Source organism: Ranitomeya variabilis, chromosome 4 (assembly GCF_051348905.1).
Source record: "Ranitomeya variabilis isolate aRanVar5 chromosome 4, aRanVar5.hap1, whole genome shotgun sequence".
Classification (NCBI taxonomy): domain Eukaryota; kingdom Metazoa; phylum Chordata; class Amphibia; order Anura; family Dendrobatidae; genus Ranitomeya; species Ranitomeya variabilis.
In genome coordinates this window covers 644,888,717-644,909,332 of record NC_135235.1, presented here as the reverse complement: position 1 = coordinate 644,909,332, position 20,616 = coordinate 644,888,717, and the positions used below count along the sequence as shown (strand labels likewise).

General features: G+C 42.7%; 1 protein-coding gene across 2 annotated transcripts in view; it reads left to right on the top strand.

Moving 5' to 3' along the window:
- The window catches only part of LOC143767388 (gastrula zinc finger protein XlCGF66.1-like), a 69,034-nt gene extending 50,352 nt beyond the window's left edge, over positions 1-18,682 (top strand). For both annotated transcript variants that reach the window (XM_077255695.1, XM_077255694.1), the window contains exons 2-7: positions 3,318-3,461; positions 3,591-3,770; positions 3,854-3,977; positions 4,061-4,149; positions 4,323-4,413; positions 17,153-18,682. In XM_077255695.1, coding sequence (XP_077111810.1) covers positions 3,318-3,461; positions 3,591-3,770; positions 3,854-3,977; positions 4,061-4,149; positions 4,323-4,413; positions 17,153-17,985 — 1,461 coding nt within the window. In that variant the 3' untranslated portion in view covers positions 17,986-18,682. The remainder of the gene's footprint in view (positions 1-3,317; positions 3,462-3,590; positions 3,771-3,853; positions 3,978-4,060; positions 4,150-4,322; positions 4,414-17,152) is intronic.
- Positions 18,683-20,616: the final 1,934 nt, after the last annotated feature.

Here is a 20,616-nt window from a genome sequence, read left to right as displayed (position 1 = left end):
GCTTCAATAAAAAGGTATCCATCAGACCCCTGAACATCAAGGTAATGAACCCCCTCGTACTTCTCCGAGGCCCAATAAGGTTCAACATGCTATCTGACTGCAGAATCAATCGCGACCCCTCATTTTGACAGTTTAGGGCGTGTCTCAACTGCAGGTACTGAATAAACGTCTTCTGGGGCAAAGAAAACTCAGTCCTAAGTGTCCCGAATGGTTTTATAGCATCCCCATCAAGCGACTGAGACACAAACCAAATGCCAATGCGCCTCTACTGACCGAACCCCCGCAATCTCGTAAGCTCTGCCAATCTAGGCCCAAACCAAATCGGCGTATATCTCGTAAATTCCGTTACTCCCCTCCATTGCTTAATGTTCTGCCATACTTTCACCAGCATAGCTATTGTTGGGAATTTTTTTGGGTTAATTCAGAATCTACCTGCTTCAAGACTGGCTTACAATGGGCCTTTCCCTACCGCGTGTTCAATGATTATCCCCGCTGAAGAGCTTTGTACTGGTTCTCCCCAACCAATCATATGTTGGCATTGGGATGCTATATAGTAGATCCATGGATTAGGGACTGCCAGACCACCCTCATCCTTTGCCCTTTGCAGATGTTCCAATTTGATGCGCGCCCATCCACCCTTCCAAATTAAATCCCTAAATAGAGTATTGATCCTATAAAATTTACTCGGAGGCAGCCACACTGGAGCATTATGCAATATGTAGAGGTCTAGTGTCAGAGGAGCCGCCATGTCCATGGGCAACAACACAGACTTATCCCAGTTAATAGATAATCCGGAAAGAGCCCCAAATTTAGAAATACTATTCATAAAGGCCCCTAAAGACTCCTGTGCATCCTCCAAGAGCAATAACACATCGTCTGCATACAGGGCTATTTGTTCTTCATAGTCCCTATACTGAAACCCCTTTACGTCCCTGTCCCTCTGTATTGCTGCCGACAAGGGCTCAACAGCAATTGCAAACAGCAGAGGAGACAAGGGGCACCCCTGCCACGTTCCCCTATGTAAAGGGAAATCCCCCGACAAGACTCCATTTACCCGTATCCTGGCTCTTGGAGACGCATACATCAGCTGCACCCAACGTAAAAACCTTTCACCAAAACCCATAGCCTTCATGACCGCCCACAAATACCGCCACTCCACACTATCAAATGCCTTAGCGGCGTCTAAAGACATCACAACCCTCCGACCCATATTATCCACCTTTATCTGCATTTTGAGAAACAATCTTTGAAGATTACATGCTGTAGAACTATTGGGCATAAATCCGGATTGATCTTGATTTATTAGTGTCGTTATCACCCTGTTAAGATGGTTAGCCAACATCTTGGCCAAGATTTTGATATCTGTCGTTAATAACGAGATTAAGTAATAAGAAGCTGGATCCCTGGGATCCTTACCCTGTTTTGGCAGCACAACAATTATTGCCTCCCGCACGGACCTCGGCAGCTCCCCCTCCACCAGACCAGCAGCATACACCTCCAATAAGGCAGGTAGCAGTATCTCTTTATATTTTTTATACACCTCCTCCGGGGTCCCATCAAATTAAATGGCTCCTCAAGAAGTCCCCAATCGGCCACTGAGAGTCTGGGAAGTTGAACCTCTGTCAAGAAACCATCCACCTCCTCCATCGTTGGTTGTACACGTGATTTATAAAGATCCGAATAATACTCCATCATCACCTCCAAAATTGCTCTGCAACCAGTGTGCTCCTTCCCATCCCTTCCCTTCAAAGCGATTATATGTGTGGAGTCTCTCTGCACCGTCACTATTTTGGAAAGGAGATGGCCTGCCCTGTCCCCCTCTTCAAAGTATTTAGCAGTTTGAAACATTCTCCTACGTTCCGCTTTTTTCATTGCCATCTGACATACTCTATTCTGCACAACGTTCAACCTCCCCTGTGCCTCTGGGGATTGATTGTTGATTAATGCCTCCTCAGCCTCCTCCAACTCTTTTATCAACATCTGATCCTTCCTGCCTGTTTCTGCCTTGACTCGGGATATCCCCCTAATACAGAGCCCTCTGAAATAGGCCTTCATAGCCTCCCATACCGTCAATACCGAAGCCGACCCATCATTAATTTTAAAATATTCCTTAATTTCCCCCTATGTGTCCATCTAAATCAATAAGGTGTAGTCAGAACGGATTCAGCCTCCACATGCACCCCCTAGCATGTACAGATCCCACACCCTCAAGTATCACACTCATGGGGGAATGATCAGATATTGTTCTAGCTATATATGTTACCTCCCCTACAAGGCCCAACATCTGTGAATTGCCCAAGGCCAGATCTACTCTTGACAAAGAAGTGAAAGAGGACGAAAAACAGGAATACTTGTACACCCCAGGATGAGACATCCTCCATAAATCATACAGAGCAGTTTCCCTCAGGATGGCACCAAATGGTGTGCAATTATCACACGACTTCAACGGCTCTCATCTCCCCTATCCCAGTGTGCGTCCGGAATGTTGTTAAAGTCCCCTATTAGCAAAAACGGTATTCCCGGTGTCTCCTCTATTATCTCCAGAAGTCTGTGAAGCACCTTTCCACAATATGGTGGTGGAATATAAATTGAAACCAGCCACATCAGACTTCCATACAGTTTACAAAGTAAACATACGAATCTACCCGACTGATCTATAACCACTTTGTGATATACAAAGGGTACCCCAGCACAGATAAGGATGCTGACCCCCCGTAGAGTATGCTGAATATGTGGCATGGTACCCCACCTGAACCCATCTCTTAGCCAGAAAATGAGTTCTCTCCTTCACCATATGAGTCTCCTGCAGACAGATCACTGAGGGCCTGGCATCATTCAAAAATTTAAACACAGCTTGCCGCTTCACACCAGACGCCAAACCCCTGACATTCCAACTCACAATTCTCATTCTTCCCGACATTTTCCCTCCTCAGTACATATTATCCCACATTCGTTCATCCATTTGCGGCCGAAGCCACAACCACAGTAACCTTGGTGATGTACACTACACAAATATTTCCCCAACCCCAACCCCCTCCCCCCACACAACAGAGAAACATCCCCAACAAATCCCCATCCCATCCTTCCATCCCCTCCTAACATGGAGGGGAGAGCGCACTGTATCCAGAACAGTCTGTTAACCCCGTCCAACAGTCCCGCCGCTTGTCCCAAACTATTGGGACTCACCCGTGACTTGTGGATTGAAGCCTATTTAAATTTCAAAAACTCAAATTCCCCCCCCCCCCCCCAAAAAAAAAAAAAGTTATTTCTCATTTTCAATCAGGATCTCTATGATTTTACATTTTTGTTTCATTCAGGTCCCTACAATATCGAATCATCTCAGTGGAGATCTTCAAGAGAATTTTTTGAGTGGCCCATCTAGGATGGATAGGGACAGGGACAAGATGGCAGAAAGGATATTACACCTCACCCTAGAGATCCTCTACCGGCTTACTGGAGAGGTGAGAGATTCTGATGACGTGACATTACATCATTCTTATCTATGGGAATAACAGATGGACAGTACTGAAGAGGTGAGGACTCTGGAAATGTCTGTAGTGAGATTTATTAATGTGTCTCTCCATAACCAGGATTACACAGTAGTGAAGAAGACCTCTAGTGAGCGCTGTCAGGCCCCTGTGTCTGAGGGATGGGGAAGACCTCTGAGCCCAATCACGGGGCCTCCACCTCACCCCCTGATACATGAAGACATCAATGACCAGAAGATCCTAGAACTCACCTACAAGATGATGGAGCTGCTGACTGGAGAGGTGACACTGCTGGGAATGCTGGGACATTATACAGTAATGCTATGAAGGGAACGAGGGAATGACGGATTCATTGTATGTGTCAGGTTCCTATAAGGTGTCAGGATGTCACCGTCTATTTGTCCATGGAGGAATGGATGTATTTAGAAGGACACAAAGATCAGTACAAGGACATCATGATGGAGGTTTCACAGCCCTTCACATCACCGGGTAATGGACAGGATGAAAAATACACAAACTGTAATTATTTGTATGTAAAGAATGAATTCAGTCCCTGTATGTGTTTCCTCCAGTTCTATTCAGTAAGAGGACAACACCAGAGAGATGTTCAGAAGAACAGGACTGTTCAGAAGAAAATCACAATGTTCCTCAGGATCATCAGGTACATGGAGAGAAGGCGGCATGTGATCTCCCCTGTGATGTCTAGACGGCTGTTAAGATCTTGTGTTTTGTCTTGGTTGATCCACCAGTATTATATAGTTTATACTTGTGTATTTAGAATGGTGGAGATGGCAGGATTACAGCTGATCATAGATGTGACTTCTCCATCTTCAGGGTAAAGATCTGACCTATAGTGATACTGCAGAGACAAATGTGAGGAGTGATGAGCGGTATAAAGAGAAGATTCCTATAGATGACAGCACAGGTGAGTAGTGACTACTAAATTCAGAGCATTCTGATTCTGCAGTGATTCTGAGTCACTGGATTCTTCAATTAACTATTGACCTACACATATTTTTGAAACTATACTTCTTTTTATTAATGCATTTTTACTGAGAAACATTGAAAATGTAAAATTGAAATTATATTGTTTTTGCAAAACGAAAAATCACCACAAATGTGGTTTCTGCACCCAACTACAGGAGACACTTTAATTTCATTTAGCTTTTCAGCAAATACGTTACTAATGCTTCCCTCCACCTTTTTAACATTTGGCATGTCTTTCCATATATTAAATTAAAAAGCATTAGATTGTCACATATCCAAAATCAGAACAATTGAAAGTAATGACATTGTGCAAAGATAATATCTGGTCGCAGCAGAGACACATTGGTCCAGTCACTCAAATAACTAATTGTCACAGTTCCACCCCTCACGGTGTCAGGGATGCAGTTACTGACAGCTCGGCCATCCAATCTGATACAGGGGCGTGCTGAAGCTGTCAGTACTTTGATTGACATCATGACCGTCCAGTCTGGTTCAGGGGCGTGTTGAGCTGTCGGTGTGTTTATTGACAGCTCGACTAGCCAATCTGTGACTGGGAGACGTCGGCTGTCTCAGGTGTTCACTATCCCGGGTAATGGCCATGCCTACTTAACTGAGCAGCTTCTCCAAGACCACTGCCAGACGCACATCTATCTTGTGAGGTATGTGCATTGTGCTCCCTGTGCCTTGAGATCTGTTGCCTGACTTTGGACTTGGTTCTGACCATCCGCTTGTTTAACGCCTTCAGTTCTGATCCGTTAGCCTCCTGGCTTCTGACCTTGGAATGTTACTAGCGTCACATTACATCTGGCCCCTAAGTTTTTCTTTTTCACCAGTATTCCTGTTCACACGCTTTGTGACAAAGTGGCGAATTTGATGCAGATAACTCAGGATCTGGCGAAGGATTGCCAGAGTCTGGAGTCATCGCAATATCAGTTGCAGGGTGAGATAAATGACTTGATGATGACCTCCCATAGCCCCACACTGCTGGCAGTGGCTGTGACATCAGTAGCCTCTGATCTACAGTTGGTCTATCATGATCCTGTCATATCCCTGATAAATATTTTGGAGAGAGAGACCAGTTTAAGGTATTCAGGGAGAGTTGTAAGTTATTTTTACCCTGCGCCCCCGGTCGTCAGGGTAGGAATTCCAGCGGGTGGGAATAATCATATCCCTAGTGAGCATGGGTCCTCAGACCTGGGTATTTTCTTTGTCCCCACAATCCCCAGAACAGTTTTCCATTGATGCCTTTTTTGACAGTTTAGGTCTGATCTATGACGAACCTGACAGAATCCAGGTCACTGAGGCTAAGATCATGAACATGGCACAGGGGTCGCACAGCTGAAGACTACTGTACTGAGTTCCATCAGTGGTCCACTGAAGTTCTATGGAACAATGCTGCTCTCATGTGCCAGTTCCAAAGAGGTCTTTCCAAGACACTCAAAGATGCTCTGGTCCTCCATGACGCCCCTTGTTCTCTGATGGAGGCCATGAATCATGCCATGCGAATCAACCACAGCAGGCCGCATGTTATTTTTCCCCGGAGCAGGTCCATTTACCCGAGGTTAGAGTTGCCAGTCTTCGTGTTACGGAGAGAAGACAGAGACAAGAACTCAGACTCTCTCTATACTGTGGTCTCTCTGGACATTTTTTTAAGAATTGCCCAACTCTTCCTCAAGCTACCAAACCATCGGGAAAGTGGCTGAGTCTGGATGACGACTAAGGAAGTCACCCAGACTCCTGTTGTGAATTCTGCTATTGGGCTTCCTCCGGTGGTTATATAAGTGGTAATGTTGTGAGTTCTGATCTTGGGCTCCCTCCGGTTGTTATAAGTGGTACTGCTGCTCCTTTGGATTTCAGCAAGTTATCAGGTGCGTTCACTTATTACTAATTCTGTTTGGGCTATTTAATCTGGCTAGACCCTTTCCTTAGTGCCAGTTGTCAATTGTTCTTTGGTGGATTCACATCTCTGCTTGGATTCTTCTGCTATTCTGACCAACTCATCAAAGATAAGTCCTGGCTTGGTTTTTTGCTGTCCACATGCTGTGGACTTAATAATTCAGTGCATTCTATGTTTTTTTCTTGTCCAGCTTTGTCAGTATGGATTTATTCAGTTAAGCTGGAAGCTCTGGAGATGCAGATTTACCCTCCACACCTTTAGTCAGGTGTGGAGATTTTTGTAATCTCTGTGGTGGATTTTTCTAGTATTTTAATACTGACCGCACAGTATTCTGTCCTGTACTTTCTATTTAGCTAGAAGTGGCCTCCTTTGCTAAATCCTGGTTTTATTCTGCGTTTGTTATTTTCCTCTCCTCTCACAGTCAATATTTGTGGGGGCTGTCTATCCTTTGGGGATTTTCTCTGAGGCAAGATAGCTTTCCTGTTTCTATCTTTAGGGGTATTTAGTCCTCAGGCTGTGACGAGGTGTCTAGGCAGTGTTAGGAACATCCCACGGCTACTTCTAGTTGTTGTGTTAAGTTCAGGGTCTGTGGTCAGTACAGGTACCACCTCCTCCAGAGCACATCCCATGTTGCTCCTAAACCACCAGATCATAACAGTACAACTGTTAAATGCATCTCAAAAGAAGGAAAGAAAAGTTCTGAGCCATTTTTTTTCTGCAGTCTGTTATGTCTTTCATTTCCTCTTAATCTCTGGGTGGTTCAGGACTTTGGCGCTGGCATGGATGTTCAGGGTTTGGCTTCTCGTGTGGATCAACTTGCTGCAAGAGTACAGGGTATTCTAGATTATGTTGTTCAGACTCCGGCTTTAGAGCCTAGAATTCCTACTCCTGATTTGTTTTTTGGGGACAGGTCCAGGTTTTTGAACTTTAAAAATAACTGCAAACTGTTTTTTGCTCTGAAACCCCGTTCCTCTGGTGATCCCATTCAGCAGGTTAAAATTGTCATCTCTCTGCTGCGTGGTGATCCTCAGGACTGGGCTTTCTCCCTTGAATCAGGGAATCCGGCATTGCTTAATGTAGATGCATTTTTTTAAGCGTTAGGATTATTGTATGACGAACCTAATTCAGTGGATCATGCAGAAAAGACCTTGTTGACCCTGTGTCAGGGTCAGGAAGCGGCAGAATTATACTGCCAGAAATTTAGAAAATGGTCTGTGCTCACTAAATGGAATGAGGATGCTTTGGCGGCAATTTTCAGAAAGGGTCTTTCTGAAGCCGTTAAAGATGTTATGGTGGGGTTCCCCACGCCTGCTGGTCTGAGTGATTCTATGTCTCTGGCCATCCAGATTGATCGGCGCTTGCGCGAGCGCAGAGTTGTGCACACTATGGCGTTGTCCTCCGAGCGGAGTCCTGAGCCTATGCAGTGTGATAGGATTTTGTCTAGAGCTGAACGACAAGGATTCAGACGTCAGAATAGGTTGTGTTTTTACTGTGGCGATCCTGCTCATGTTATTTCTGATTGCCCTAAGCGTACTAAGAGAGTCGCTAGGTCTGTTACCATCAGTACTGTACAGCCTAAATTTCTCTTATCTGTGACCTTGATCTGCTCATTATCATCATTTTCTGTCATGGCATTTGTGGATTCAGGCGCTGCTCTGAACTTAATGGACTTAGAATTCGCCAAGCGTTGTGGTTTCCCCTTGCAGCCTTTGCAGAACCCTATTCCTTTGAGGGGCATTGATGCTTCACCTTTGGCCAAAGATAAACCTCAGTATTGGACACAGCTGACCATGTGCATGGCGTCAGCACATCAGGAAGATTGCCGGTTTTTGGTGTTGCATAATTTGCATGATGTTGTTGTACTGGGTTTTCCATGGTTACAGGTACATAATCCGGTGCTGGATTGGAAATCTATGTCTGTGACTAGTTGGGGTTGTCAGGGGGTTCATAGTGACGTTCCTTTGATGTCAATTTCCTCTTCCCCCTCTTCTGAAGTTTTTGAGTTTTTGTCGGATTTCCAGGATGTATTTGATGAGCCCAAGTCCAGTTCCCTTCCTCCACATAGGGACTGTGATTGTGCTATTAACTTGATTCCTGGCTGTAAATTCCCTAAGGGCCGACTTTTCAATCTGTCTGTGCCAGAGCATGCCGCCATGCGGACTTATGTTAAGGTGTCTTTGGAGAAAGGGCATATTCGGCCATCTTCGTCACCATTGGGAGCGGGATTCTTTTTTGTTGCCAAGAAGGATGGCTCCTTGAGACCCTGTATTGATTGTCGCCTTCTTAATAAGATCACGGTCAAATTTCAATACGCTTTGCCTTTGCTTTCTGATTTTTTTGCTAGGATTAAGGGGGCTAGTTGGTTTACTAAGATTGACCTTCGAGGGGCGTATAATCTTGTTCGTATTAAACAGGGTGACGAATGGAAAACTGCATTTAATACGCCCGAAGGCCATTTTGAATACCTTGTGATGCCTTTCGGGCTTTCTAATGCTCCATCTGTATTTCAGTCCTTCATGCATGATATTTTCCGCAATTATCTTGATAAATTCATGATTGTATATTTGGATGATATTTTGATTTTTTCCGATGATTGGGAGTCTCATGTGAAACAGGTTAGGATGGTATTTCAGATCCTTCGTGATAATGCTTTATTTGTGAAGGGGTCTAAGTGCCTATTTGGAGTTCAGAAGGTTTCTTTTTTGGGTTTCATTTTTTCTCCATCGCCTATAGAAATGGATCCTGTTAAGGTTCAAGCCATTCATGATTGGATTCAACCCACATCTGTGAAGAGCCTTCAGAAATGTTTGGGCTTTGCTAATTTTTATCGCCGTTTCATTGCCAACTTTTCCAGTGTGGTTAAACCCCTGACCAATTTGACGAAGTAAGGCGCTGATGTGACGAATTGGTCCTCTGCGGCGGTTGCTGCCTTTCAGGAGCTTAAGCGCCGATTTACTTCTGCCCCTGTGTTGCGTCAGCCGGATGTTTCTCTTCCTTTTCAGGTTGAAGTTGACGCTTCTGAGATTGGGGCAGGGGCCGTTTTGTCTCAGAGGAATTCTGATGGTTCTTTGATGAAACCGTGTGCCTTCTTTTCCAGAAAGTTTTCGCCTGCGGAGCGTAATTATGATGTCGGCAATCGGGAGTTGTTTGCTATGAAGTGGGCATTTGAGGAGTGGCGACATTGGCTTGAGGGAGCCAAGCACCGCGTTGTGATCTTAACCGATCATAAGATCTGATTTACCTTGAGTCCGCCAAGCGGCTGAATCCTAGACAGGCTCGATGGTCCCTGTTTTTCTCCCGTTTTGATTTTGTGGTCTCGTATCTTCCGGGTTCTAAGAATGTTAAGGCTGATGCCCTCTCTAGGAGTTTTTTGCCTGATTCTCCTGGAGTCCTTGAGCTGGTTGGCATTCTCAAGGAAGGGGTGATTCTTTCTGCCATCTCCCCTGATTTACGGCGGGTTCTTCAGGAATTTCAGGCTGATAAACCTGACCGCTGTCCAGTGGAGAAACTGTTTGTTCCTGATAGATGGACTAGTAAGGTAATTTCTGAGGTTCACTGTTCTGTGTTGGCTGGTCATCCTGGGATTTTTGGTACCAGAGATTTGGTTGCTAGGTCCTTTTGGTGGTCTTCCTTGTCGCGGGATGTGCATTCTTTTGTGCAGTCCTGTGGGACTTGTGCGCGGGCCAAGCCTTGCTGTTCCCACGCTAGTGGGTTGCTTTTGCCTTTGCCTGTCCCTGAGAGGCCTTGGACGCATATTTCCATGGATTTTATTTCAGATCTTCCTGTTTCCCAGAAGATGTCTGTTATCTGGGTGGTTTGTGATCGGTTTTCTAAGATGGTCGATTTGGTACCTTTGCCTAAATTACCTTCCTCCTCTGATTTGGTTCTGTTGTTTTTTCAGCATGTGGTTCGTTTGCATGGCATTCCGGAGAATATTGTGTCTGACAGAGGTTCCCAGTTTGTTTCTAGGTTTTGGCGGGCCTTTTGTGCTAGGATGGGCATTGATGTGTCTTTTTCTTCAGCATTTCATCCTCAGACAAATGGCCAAACTGAACGAACTAATCAGACTTTGGAAACCTATTTGAGATGCTTTGTGTCTGCTGATCAGGATGATTGGGTGGCTTTCTTGCCGTTGGCCGAGTTTGCCCTTAATAATCGGGCTAGTTCGGCCTCTTTGTTTTCACCCTTCTTTTGTAATTTTGGTTTTCATCCTCGTTTTTCTTCAGGGCAGGTTGAGCCTTCTGATTGTCCTGGTGTGGATTCTGTGGTGGACAGGTTACAGCAGATTTGGACTCATGTGGTAGACAATTTGACGTTGTCTCAGGAGAAGGCTCAACGTTTTGCTAACCGTCGTCGGTGTGTTGGTCCCCGGCTTCGGGTTGGGGATTTAGTCTGGTTATCTTCTCGTCATGTTCCTATGAAGGTTTCTTCCCCTAAGTTCAAGCCTCGGTTTATTGGTCCTTATAAGATTTCTGAGATTATCAATCCTGTGTATTTTCGTTTGGCCCTTCCAGCCTCTTTTGCCATCCATAATGTTTTCCATAGATCGTTGTTGCAGAGATATGTGGTGCCCGTTGTTCCCTCTGTTGATCCTCCTGCCCCGGTGTTGGTTGAGGGGGAGTTGGAATATGTGGTTGAGAAAATTTTGGATTCTCATTTTTCGAGGCGGAAGCTTCAGTATCTTGTCAATTGGAAGGGTTATGGCCAGGAGGATAATTCTTGGGTCATTGCCTCCGATGTTCATGCTGCCGATTTGGTTCGTGCTTTTCACTTGGCTCGTCCTGATCAGCCTGGGGGCTCTGGTGAGGGTTCGGTGACCCCTCCTCAAGGGGGGAGTACTGTTGTGAATTCTGCTCTTGGGCTTCCTCCGGTGGTTATAAGTGGTAATGTTGTGAGTTCTGATCTTGGGCTCCCTCCGGTCGTTATAAGTGGTACTGCTGCTCCTTTGGATTTCAGCAAGTTATCAGGTGCGTTCACTTATTACTAATTCTGTTTGGGCTATTTAATCTGGCTAGACCCTTTCCTTAGTGCCAGTTGTCAATTGTTCTTTGGTGGATTCACATCTCTGCTTGGATTCTCCTGCTATTCTGACCAAGTCATTAAAGATAAGTCCTGGCTTGGTTTTTTGCTGTCCACATGCTGTGGACTTAATAGTTCAGTGCATTCTATGTTTTTTCTTGTCCAGCTTTGTCAGTATGGATTTATTCAGTTAAGCTGGAAGCTCTGGAGAAGCAGATTTACCCTCCACACCTTTAGTCAGGTGTGGAGATTTTTGTAATCTCTGTGGTGGATTTTTCTAGTATTTTAATACTGACCGCACAGTATTCTGTCCTGTACTTTCTATTTAGGTAGAAGTGGCCTCCTTTGCTAAATCCTGGTTTCATTCTGTGTTTGTTATTTTCCTCTCCTCTCACAGTCAATATTTGTGGGGGGCTGTCTATCCTTTGGGGATTTTCTCTGAGGCAAGATAGCTTTCCTGTTTCTATCTTAAGGGGTATTTAGTCCTCAGGCTGTGACGAGGTGTCTAGGCAGTGTTAGGAACATCCCACGGTTACTTCTAGTTGTTGTGTTAAGTTCAGGGTCTGCGGTCAGTACAGGTACCACCTCCTCCAGAGCACGTCCCATGTTGCTCCTAAACCACCAGATCATAACAGACTCCCAGGTACCTTTTTCTTCTGACAAAGTACTGATTAATATGATGATTTCCTTTGAGAAACAGGTGTTATCAACATTCGCGTTCATTGACTGTGGGTCTGCTGTTAACTTTATTGATTCGGGACTGGTTCTGAAACTAGGGTTAGGGACAGTTAGTTTAGAAAGACACATTCAAATCATCACCCTTGAGAAGACAACGTTGGCTCTCAAGTTGGTCAATAGAGCAACGGTGGATTTCACCAAGTGGGGGCACTCCACTCTGAATCCATCTCCTGTTTTGTCTTGGATAATTTACCTGTTGGTTTTGTACTGGGGTTTCCATGGTTGCAGACTCGCAATCCAGTTATTGATTGGTGTCTGAAGGACATTGTGGAATGGAGCCCCAACTGTTCCAAGAAATATCTAAAAAAGGTACAAATATACTCCCATAGTCTAGAGGGTTTTCCTGAGTACCTGAAGGACTTTGGAGATGTGTTCTCAGAAAAAGAGACGGAGATACTTCCTCCCCATCATTCCTATGATTGTGCAATTGACCTTATTACTAGCACTAAATTGACAAAAGCTCGCCTTTACAATTTGTTGGGGCATGAACGGACCGCCATGAAAGAATGTTAGTGAAAGTTTATGGAAGGGTCATATCTGTCCTTCCTCGTCCCCTGTAGCTGTTGGATTTTTCTTTGTTAGGCCCCATTCACACATCAGTTTTTTGCCGTCAGTCACAATCCGTGGGCTCGACGGATCCGTTGCAGATTGTGAAAAACTGATGTGACTGATCCGTTTTTTGGACTGATCCGACAAGCAGATCTGGCTAATTGGATCGGAGCATGCTCAGTTAAAAAAACGGAATCCATCACTAGATACCATCATTTAACAGATCCGGCGCCATAGGCTTCTATTCTAGCAAACGATGGACGGTGTCGGATCCATCCCTGTCTGTTTTTTCGACGTACACAAAAAATGTTACTTTGTCCGTTGTCTCCGGCTGCCGGACAAACAATTTTCAATGGATGCGGCGAACGACGGATGAAGCGTGAGGCTATCCATCGCAATCCATCACTAATACAAGTCTATGAGGAAAAAACTGATACGGCGACATCAGTCGCCATATCCGTTTTTTTTTTAAATTTGACTGATAGCGACTGATGGCAAAAAACTGATGTGTGAAAGGGGCCTTAAAAAGAAATATGGGGGTCTCCGTTCTTGACTTGATTTCCGTGAACTAAACAAAATCACTGTTAAAAATACCTACCCACTTCCACTCATCCCCGACTTATATAATCAGCTTCTGGGGGCCAGGGTGTTTTCTGAACTTGATCTTAGAGGTGCTTACAATTTGATAAGGATTCGGAAGTGTGATGAGTGGAAAATGGCATTTTTAACATCTGAGGGTCTGTTTGAAAACCTTGTCATGCCTTTCAGATTATCTAATGCACCTGCTGTGTTTCAGAATTTTATGAATTATATTTTCTCTGATTGCATTGGAAGATTTGTTGTAATATACCTCGATGGCATTCTAATTTTCTCACCAGTCTTGGACACTCACCAGGAACATGTCCATGTGGTGTTACAGAGACATAGGGAGAACTCTGTTTGCTAATGTCGTACCTGTTTTTGTTCTGACCCAAAGTTAGATATGCCAGATCACCAGTGAGGCAAAATTAATAGGTTGCTTGGAGAAAAAACTGATTTAATGGAAAAAGAGGCAGGTTTTTTTCTAAAGCAAATGTAACTCATGTGCCCCCCCCCTGTTATCCTGGGTCATGCTGACCTTTATTTACCATGTACCCAGAACATGATGTTTGCTGACTATTGAAAACATATAAGATAAGAAGTATAAAATCCTTGAATCGGATTTAAAAATATTTAGAATTGAGAGTCCTCAGTGGTTGATACCTTTTAATGGCTAACTGAAAAGATGGTAACAAATTGCAAGCTTTCGAGACTACATACGTCTCTTCATCAGGCAAAGACTAAAACAAATTCTGAAGAATCACATATTTATGCACAACATAGTATAGAGAAAAAAAAAAAGGAGGGGAAAAAAAACCATGGATAAGCTAGGTGACATGAAGCAGAATTACCATGGGTGATAAACATTTATTTATGGACGTAACTGTTTATCACCCATGGTAATTCTGCTTCATGTCACCTAGCTTATCCATGGTTTTTTTCCCCTCTTTTTTTTTTTTCTCTATACTATGTTGTGCATAAATATGTGATTCTTCAGAATTTGTTTTAGTCTTTGCCTGATGAAGAGACGTATGTAGTCTCGAAAGCTTGCAATTTGTTACCATCTTTTCAGTTAGCCATTAAAAGGTATCAACCACTGAGGACTCTCAATTCTAAATATTTTTCTATCTACTGGCTAACACGGTACCAAGATATATTTCTTTCCTGTATTGAATCGGATTTAGGAATTTAGGACCTGAGAATGACGTCACGGCTTGTGATTGGTCGCGTGGCGGTCACATGAGTGGCACGCGACCAATCAGAAGCCATGACGTCACGGAAGGTGCTGAACGCGCTCATTTTAAGCAAAGAAGGCTGCCGGTTACCAGCGGTGATGTCCAGGGGCCTCCGGACAGGTGAGTATATCAATATTTTTAATTTTAATTCTTTATTTTACACAGTAACATGGATCCCAGGGCCTGAGGGAGAGTTTCCTCTCCTTCAGACCCTGGGAACCATACACTGGGAACTTCCGATTCCGATTCCCGATACCACAAAAGTATTGGATCTCAGTATCGGAATTCCGATACCGCAAGTATCGGCCGATACCCGATACTTGCGGTATCGGAATGCTCAACACTAGTTATGAATGTACTTACCAGCAAGGTGGAACAAGCTGCCATGTGTTTGGTATTGACAAAACCAGACAGTGAGTCCACAGCGCCCCTGCTATTCACTTTTTTAACCCCAATACAAGGATTTTTATTTTGATACAGGAAGTTCCCAGGACATAAATTGCAGTATATTCAATGATTATTACACTGATGATCATAGATGGTCAGGTCATACACAGAAGTTGGGCAGGTGGATATTTAAGCAGAGGGATGCAGATGAAATTCACGTTAAGGTCAATAGATAGCAGCAGTTCGAGTTCCATTAAAGCAGGCAAAAGAGAAAAATCACATTATTGAGATTAGATGCAGCTAGAGAAACAGATGATGGGAGAATCCAGTATCCAGGTCAAAACCAAGCCACAAGTGCTTATCTTCCACTCTTTACTTTTCAAAAACATAAAAAATCAATACAAACATGTACCTGGCACCAGAGTACTGCACTTACTCCAAAGCCCTGGCTCATGTGATCTGCTATCTATTGTATGTAATGGACATCTAATATCACTGACCTATATGAGCCATCATGAGTCTTTACTAAATGTTTTACTGCGAAAGGTTGCCGAAGGGGACAAAGAGACTTGAACCTATGGCAAAGCTACAGAGAAGTGAACTATTGAAAGTGCACAACCTGAGGACCAAACATAATAATCCACTAGACCCTGCTTTGACATCTATTAATGTCAACTTTCTCCTACTCAATTGAATTTTACCCCAATATGTATAGAAATGCTTCTGCAGAATTGCTATAAAATATCTAATATTGTAAGAAATACCACTGGGTAAATCTGATATGGAGTATGACTTGGGGATCTTAGTTAAAGGGCCACTGTCACCCCCCCCAGGCGTTATAAACTAAAAGAGCCACCTTGTGCAGCAGTAATGCTGCAGTCTAACAAGGTGGCTCTTTTAGTTTTTGATTAAGTTATTACCGCAATAAAACGTTTTAAAAATTGGCCAAACGTACCAGATATTGTATCTGGAGGCGGTCCGAAGCGTCCTCTATCAATCCCCCAACTGCCGTCACTCTTCTCTTCAGGGCCGATGGTACCCGCCCCCTTCGCGTTGTTGCTTCAAATCCGGCGCCTGCGCTGTGCGTGCCTGCCTGGGGCCTGCGCAGTCTTCTTTGGCCGTCATCACTTACACGCAGGGTGCCTGACTGCGCCTGTGCGGGCAGTGCGGCCGCCCTGTTGCTGAATCCCCGCCCCGCACTGTGTTATTCATTATGCACACTGCGGGGCTGGGGTTCCTGGGCATGCGCACTGCGCTGTTCAGGCGCTCCCCCATCTCGGACGCTCTCCCATCTCTGACGCTCCCCCGCCTTCCCAGGAAGGGGGCGGGTACCATCGGCCCTGTAGAGAAGAGTGACGGCAGTTGGGGGATTGATAGAGGACGCTTCGGACCGCCTCCAGATACAATATCTGGTACGTTTGGCCAATTTTTAAAACGTTTTATTGCGGTAATAACTTAATCAAAAACTAAAAGAGCCACCTTATTAGACTGCAGCATTACTGCTGCACAAGGTGGCTCTTTTAGTTTATAACGGCTGGGGGGGTGACAGTGGCCCTTTAATGATAAACTTACCTGGAGCAGCCAGTGCCAGGCAGCAGCTGCCAAGGCAAACAGGATCATGGGGTGCATTAAAAGAGGGCTGAATACACATGATGAGAGCATTATACTGCCTCTGTACAATTCCCTGGTTAGACCGCACTTGGAGTACTGTGTCCAGTTTTGGGCACTGGTGCTCAGGAAGGATATAATGGAACTAGTGCGAGTACAAAGGAGGGCAACGATATTAATAAAGGGGATGGGGAAACTACAATAACCAGAGAGATTAGCAAAATTAGGATTATTTAGTCTAGAAAAAAGATGACCGAGAGGCGATCTAATAACCATGTATAAGTATATAAGGGGACAATACAAATATCTCTCCGAGGATCTGTTTATACCAAGTAAGGCAGTGGTTACAAGGGGGCATTCTCTGCATCTGAAGGAGAGAAGGTGTTTCCACCAACATAGAAGAGGATTCCTTACTGTTAGGGCAGTGAGAATCTGGAATTTCTTGCCTGAGGAGGTGGTGATGGCGAATTCAGTCGAAGGGTTCAAGAGAGGCCTGGATGTCTTCCTGGAGCGTAACAATATTGTATCTTACAGCTGTTAGGTTCTGTAGAAGGACGTGGATCTCGGGATTTATTCTGATGGAATATAGGCTGAACTGGATGGACAGATGTTAAATAATATTCCCTGTTATTGAAGGAAATTAAAATCTATTTTATTTTTGTTAGATGGCTGTTGCAGAAGCTCAGAGAAACATCTGTTATTTTCACATTTTAAAGAAGAAAATCGTGGTGTCAAACCAGATTCGTATGAAGAGCAGATTCTTATACCGGATCGACTTCCAAATCTTCACATCAAAAAGCTTTCAACTGATCCTTTTCAACAAGTCCTGTCTTCTGATTCATCACAGACTGTTGAGCATAGTAAAAATAACAGTACGGATATGCAAAATCAAACAACTCATACACAAGAGAAATCATTTTCATGTTCAGAATGTCAGAAATGTTTTATAAGCAAATCAAACCTAGTTAGACATCAGAGAATTCACACAAAGGAGAAATCATATTCATGTTCCGAATGTGGGAAATGTTTTTTACGCAATTCAAACCTGGTTGAACATCAGAGAATTCACACAAATGAGAAACCACATTCATGTTCCGAATGTGGGAAATGTTTTGCACAAAGAGGAACACTTTTTTATCATGAGAGAATTCACACAAAGAAGAAATCATTTTCATGTCCAGAATGTGGGAAATGTTTTTCAAAGAACGGAACACTTGTTGAGCATCAGAGAATTCACACAGGGGAGAAACCATTTTCATGTCCAGAATGTGGGAAATGTTTTATATACAAAGCAAATATGATTGTACATCAAAGAATTCATACAAAAGAGAAGCCATATTCATGTTCCGAATGTGGGAAATGTTTTAGAAACAAATGGGACCTGGTTAGACATCTGAGAATTCACACAGAGGACAAACCATTTTCATGTCCAGAATGTGGGAAATGTTTTAATGATCGCTCCGCTCTTAGCAAACATAAGAGAACACACACAGAGTGAAAAAAAAAACATTTTTCACATTCAGAATGTAGTAAACATTTTACAAACCAAGTTTTTTTGCCTGTCAGAGAACTCGCATAGGGAGGAAGTCATTTTCATGTCTAGAACAATTTACTCACACATCACATTTTCGTTAACATCAGAGAAATCACACATGGAAGCAGCGATTTTCAATTTTTTTTTTACAAATTCATTAAAACTGTTAGTAAAAGTAAAGTCATATGTTACGTAAGGAAAGAAAAGTTATTTAGAACACCCTGTGATGATCCAGAAATGTATGCAATTACCAATGTACACCTGTTATCGAAAAGGAATAAAATCTAATGTATACACCTTTATCTCCTCCTTTATTTTCAACAATTACATTTCTTCTTCGATAAAAATAGAATATTGAATCTATAATATATGTGACATATAAATATATGTTAAATTATATTGGATGATTCAGAGATGTCATGAATGATCCCTTCCCTCTATCTCTTTGTCATTAATAATATATATGGGTTTTTTACCTTATATTTCCTGAACTATTATTATCTCTCACTTATCTGCTACTTCTGCCCAGGAATCAATGTTGTATCATGCGTTCATGTGCTCTAGATCTACTAATGTTCCATATACATTTATTTTTGTATGGATATACTCCATTTTCCATTGTTCTCTGATGTGTTCCTCTTTAAACACGTATCGTTCTTGACATCAATGTTTGATTTGTAATTTGTGCTATGGATTAATTAAGCGTTCTACATATTATGTATGGATTTATCTTATCACACATGCGCATTCTACTTACAAATCATTAGTGGCGCGGAGCTCTTCACATACTCCGCTTTCTCTTACGAATAGCTTTGTCAATCTCACATTTTACTTTGCGCACATGCGCTATAGCTCAACTGAACATTTCTATATTCTGTATGATTATTCTTGCACGTATGCGCAGCTTGTCTACAAATTACTTGCCTATAAATGCTTTGCTCTCACATTTGCCTTGATAATTGTATAAAATGTATTAACACTTGTTTGCACATACGCAATTAATCTTTCAAGCAAATTTTATCAATATAGCAAGTTCACTCCTGTGAAATGGCAACCTCAAATCAACTTTATTTATATTTTAAGTTTATGCATGCGCATTACACAATTCCAACCTGATATAACCCATTGATTTATTCCCTCTGCCTCCTACACCTGGTAATTAAATCATGTACTTTATTATTCTATTATCTTTGTGTATATAAGGGACATTGTCTGGCACCATTAGAAAGGAGGCCCCATGAAGAAGCCACAGCTTGTGCGGCGAAACACACAAAATTTTTTCTCCTGATTCTAGTTTTGCCTCATTCACAGGTTCCTTGTTATATTTATTTTGTCCTATTTGTTTCATTATTCTCATGGTATCTGTGCTTAGTATAAGTCCTTATGTGCTGACATGCATATCACTAGAGTTATTAATTGTGATTGAACAATACTTGTGTATTTTTTGGTATCTTGGCATTACAAATTGTTCATATTCCTTTGGTTATCATTCTGTCAGTATAAACTTAGCTTTTATTTTCTTTGCTGGAAATCCTGTGAATTGTAACGTATCAGGCATATGCGGATAGGTGTTCATATAACTACAGACACAGATTTGTGTATAAATGGCCTATTGGCTTTTTTAATGTGTTTTACATTTTTGTACCTTTTTTGTCTTCCAATGCCATTCATAATAAATGCTTTTATTTGGTGAAGTATACATATTAGTCCTCACAGCACCCTAAACATATATACGTCACACTCCGTATATATCACATCAACCCAGAACCAATCAAGGAACAAGGAGTGTATATATAAAATCAATAAAGTTTATTCATAATAAATACATAAAATTATTCAAGTATATACTGGATGCCTCAAGCCAAACTAGAAGACCAGCAGGTAACGATAAACCAAAAAATATTCCATAATACTCAGTTAATATACATTGCATAGCAGAGTTATATGTTCCCTACAGAAAACAACCATACTTCATAAATAAACCTAAATTTACCATATACACATGAGTCATATAGATGATTATACTACTATGAAGATTGCCACACTGTCAGTGAGTGACACATTAGCCAATGATGGGGCAGTAGTAATCCCATCATCCGGCTAATGTGTTGAATGTAAAAAAAAAAAAAAAAAAAAAACATACGGAACATACAACATTTAACATACAGAACATACATATAACATACAACACATAACATAGATTACATACTTACTAGTGATGAGCGAATGTACTCATTACTTGAGATTTCTCGAGCATGCTCGGGGGTCCTCCGAGTATTTTTTAGTGCTCGGAGATTTAGCTTTTCTTGCCGCAGCTGAATGACTTACATCTGTTAGCCAGCAAAAGTACATGTGGGGATTCCCTAGCAACCAGGTAACCCCCACATGTACTAACAAGTATATTCGCTCATCACTAATACTTACCAATCACCTAATTCCCCAACGCCCTCGTCTCCTTTAATAAAAATAAAATAATAAACCAACCTATACTTACCTTTCCACCATAGTCCAATTAATAACGAGGGTCCCAGTGATTGGGTGATGTCAGTGCTCTACAGGGGCTCCAGCAATGAAATGACAGGCGGAGGTAATCCT